This window comes from Cynoglossus semilaevis, chromosome 3, assembly GCF_000523025.1.
Source record: "Cynoglossus semilaevis isolate Cse_v1.0 chromosome 3, Cse_v1.0, whole genome shotgun sequence".
Lineage (NCBI taxonomy): Eukaryota > Metazoa > Chordata > Actinopteri > Pleuronectiformes > Cynoglossidae > Cynoglossus > Cynoglossus semilaevis.
In genome coordinates, this window is record NC_024309.1 from 16,244,947 (window position 1) to 16,248,772 (window position 3,826).

The following is a 3,826-nucleotide window of genomic DNA, read 5'->3' on the forward strand; positions in this document are numbered from 1 at the left end:
CTCCTGGGAACCTGAACTTTGACCTCTTCACAGACTCTGACCAATCATCTGAGTTGCTGTGTTGTGTAAAAGTTCTCCTTGGACGGCAGATGAAGACAACGTCCCAGTGTCTTCCTCACGGCTGCCGACTTCCAGGTCTCCTCCTCCTCCTCCTCCACGGCCAGCCTTTAAATGCCACGGGGGAAGCTTGGCTCCTGATGACAAGCCATAAAAGAGAATGATATCATATTTGACGCCCGCTATAAAGAGCTGGAACTTCAACCTTGAGAGCCAACTCCCTGGGAGCGTCGTAAAGATGAAAAAACGCCCGGGAGACGGCGTGGAGTCGCAGCGCCGTCATTACTCCTCTTTAACGCCACTCCTGCATAATTTCTTCGGCCGCTGTAAAAAAAAGCTGAGCTGCAGCTGAACTTTTGTCCTGACGTTCCGTCGAGGAGCTGCTGCTGTCGTTAACGGACGAACATCGCCGTCGGCCGAGGCGTCCTGACGTGGGAGGAGTTTGATTGGTGAGTTTATCGACCTCCTTCATTCACAGTCTTCATCAGATCAGACATTTGAAAGAACAACAACAAACTGAACACTTGGTTGATTTTTTTTATTTTTATTTTTCATTCATCCACCCAGAGACCACCACCCAGAGGAGGCGGAGCCACCACCCAGAGGAGGCGGAGCCACCACCCAGAGGAGGCGGAGCCACCACCCAGAGGAGGCGGAGCCACCACCCAGAGGAGGCGGAGCCACCACCCAGAGGAGGCGGAGCCACCACCCAGAGGAGGCGGAGCCACCACCCAGAGGAGGCGGAGCCACCACCCAGAGGAGGCGGAGCCACCACCCAGAGGAGGCGGAGCCACCACCCAGAGGAGGCGGAGCCACCACCCAGAGGAGGCGGAGCCACCACCCAGAGGAGGCGGAGCCACCACCCAGAGGAGGCGGAGCCACCACCCAGAGGAGGCGGAGCCACCACCCAGAGGAGGCGGAGCCACCACCCAGAGGAGGCGGAGCCACCACCCAGAGGAGGCGGAGCCACCACCCAGAGGAGGCGGAGCCACCACCCAGAGGAGGCGGAGCCACCACCCAGAGGAGGCGGAGCCACCACCCAGAGGAGGCGGAGCCACCACCCAGAGGAGGCGGAGCCACCACCCAGAGGAGGCGGAGCCACCACCCAGAGGAGGCGGAGCCACCACCCAGAGGAGGCGGAGCCACCACCCAGAGGAGGCGGAGCCACCACCCAGGAGCAGAAGAGGGCGTGTCCAGATGGAGGTGAAGGTTCTTCTTCAGACGGGTGAGTCCCAGTTTCCTTCAGAGCTCGGTACCAGAGGCTTGTTGGTTACCGAGTCTCGTCACTTTTACTACAAGAAAGTGTTCCACTAAGGGGCGCTGTAGCTGCAGGTTTTTGTTCCAGCGCAGCAACACATGTGACCTGGTTGATCAGCTGATCTGAGTCTTCAGATCAGCTGATTGGTCAGTCACTGTGTTCTGTACGGGTTGGAACAAAAACCTGCAGCCACAGCGCCCCTTAGTGGACCACTCCCCCTGCCCCCCTGTGCCCCCCCCAGGTAGAGTGTAGTTTTGTTTGTACTTTAGCACTTGCTGTTGTTTGTTAAAAAACAAAATTTTTTTCCAGGGTGGATTCGAACCGTCAACCTCAGGGTGACAGACTGACGTTCTACCGCTGCGCCAAAAAGGGGGAATGCACCACTCGTCGTCACAACACGTATTTGACATGTGCCGACTCCACTTCCTGTTTTTAAAAAAAGTTCAAGTCCTACAGTACTAGGCTACTTAGGGGGGCAGAAGACCCCCCCCCCCCAAGAGTCTGGACTAGTCCTGGACCTGGACAAGTCTTGGACTAGATAAAGTCTGGACTAGTCCAGACTTTATCTAGTCCAAGACTTGTCCAGGTCCAGGACTAGTCCAGGACTTGTCCAGGTCCTGGACTAGATAAAGTCTGGACTAGTCCAGACTTTATCTAGTTCAAGACTTGTCCAGGTCCTGGACTAGATAAAGTCTGGACTAGTCCAGACTTTATCTAGTCCAGGACCTGGACAAGTCCTGGACTAGTCCTGGACCTGGACAAGTCTTGGACTAGATAAAGTCTGGACTGGTCCAGACTCTATCAGGACTAGTCCAGGACTAGACAGACTCTGGACTAGTCCAGAGTCTGTCTAGTCCTGGACTAGTCCTGATAGAGTCTGGACTAGTCCAGACTTTATCTAGTCCAGGACCTGGACAAGTCTTGAACTAGATAAAGTCTGGACTAGTCCAGACTTTATCTAGTCCAGGACCTGGACAAGTCTTGAACTAGATAAAGTCTGGACTAGTCCAGACTTTATCTAGTTCAAGACTTGTCCAGGTCCTGGACTAGATAAAGTCTGGACTAGTCCAGACTTTATCTAGTCCAGGACCTGGACAAGTCCTGGACTAGACAGAGTCCATCTAGTCCTGGCCCTGGACAAGTCCTGGACTAGTCCTGGACCTGGACAAGTCCTGGACTAGACAGAGTCCATCTAGTCCTGGACCTGGACAAGTCTTGGACTAGATAAAGTCTGGACTAGTCCAGACTCTATCAGGACTAGTCCAAGACTAGACAGACTCTGGACTAGTCCAGAGTCTGTCTAGTCCTGTTCTGGTCCAGGATTCAAGGCCTTAACATCAAAGTTCCCAACAACTCTTTGGTACCGAGTTCTCTTGTCTAACTGGTCAGAACTGGTCTAAGTTCTGACCCAGTTTGTACTACTGTACTGTGTACTGAGTAGTTGTGTCTGAGTACTGACACACAGTACCTTGGACTAAAGTACTTCAACCATAAAGACATCAATGAACCCTTAAACAGGTTGTTGGTCAAAAACCCACTGACTTTTAAATCCTCTCAACTTCAGAACTCGGTACCAAGGAGCAGAGAGAGCAGGTCCATTACCTGACGAGGCTGTTCTTGTCGTCGGGGTCGTTGGCGCTGACCGATCCGATGATGGTGTTCCTGGCCGCGTCCTCCTTCACCTCCATCACGTAGTTGGGTCGGAGGAACTCCGGCGGCTCGTCCACGTCCTCCACCGTGACCTTCACCACGGCCTCGTCCCTGAACGGTCCCTGGGCGAAGAACCGCGGGTTGATGTGGACGTTCTCCACCTGGACCCTCAGGTTGTACAAACGCTTCTTCTCAAAGTCCAGAGGCTGTGGAGACAAGAGTCACATGACCTTCAGTCTGGAGCAGAACTTTTCTCCAGACCTTCACTGACAGTTGGACGTTCTGACTGAGAACCTTCAAAACTTTTGCTCCAAGTTTTCTTTGCCTCAAGTTTTTTACACTGACGAAACCACGGCTGTTTTGGAGTTAATTCTGTTTTAATATTATTATTTGGAAGATTTGACTTCTAATAATCTTGAGTTTTTTTTTACCTTTTTTTTAATCATTAAAAGCTGCAACGTTTGTTTGTTTGTTTTAGCTGTGTTCAACATTAACCATTGGTTTTCTCATCCTGCAGCTAAGGTTAAATATTAGCTGCTAGCTAATATTTAGCTATTAGTTACTCAAACATTTAGCTTTGTTTTCAATTTGAATTTCAATCGTAGCTTTTTGCTAATGAATCAAATCTAAATCTAAATGCTACATTTCTGGCTAACCTTTAGCTACATTTTAAGTCTGATTATTGTTTTAACTTTATTTTATTTTTTTCCACATGTTAAAACTGAAACATTGTATTTAATGTGTTTAAAAGAAGAAAGAAAAATAAAGGAAATTATTCTTATTTTCTGATTATAATTGTCTGATTTGTTTGATTGAGAGTGAGAACCTGATAACATGCTGCTGCTGCTGCTGCTGCTGCTG

The 3,826-nt window shown here is 50.4% G+C and overlaps 1 protein-coding gene across 1 annotated transcript in view; it reads right to left on the bottom strand.

Moving 5' to 3' along the window:
- Nucleotides 1-2,545: 2,545 nt before the first annotated feature.
- Nucleotides 2,546-3,826, bottom strand: part of LOC103377544 (cadherin-10-like) — a 2,893-nt gene continuing 1,612 nt past the window's right edge. Inside the window, exon 2 of the mRNA XM_025054320.1 lies at nucleotides 2,546-3,171. Within this exon, the coding sequence (XP_024910088.1) occupies nucleotides 2,914-3,171 (258 nt within the window). The 3' untranslated portion in view covers nucleotides 2,546-2,913. The remainder of the gene's footprint in view (nucleotides 3,172-3,826) is intronic.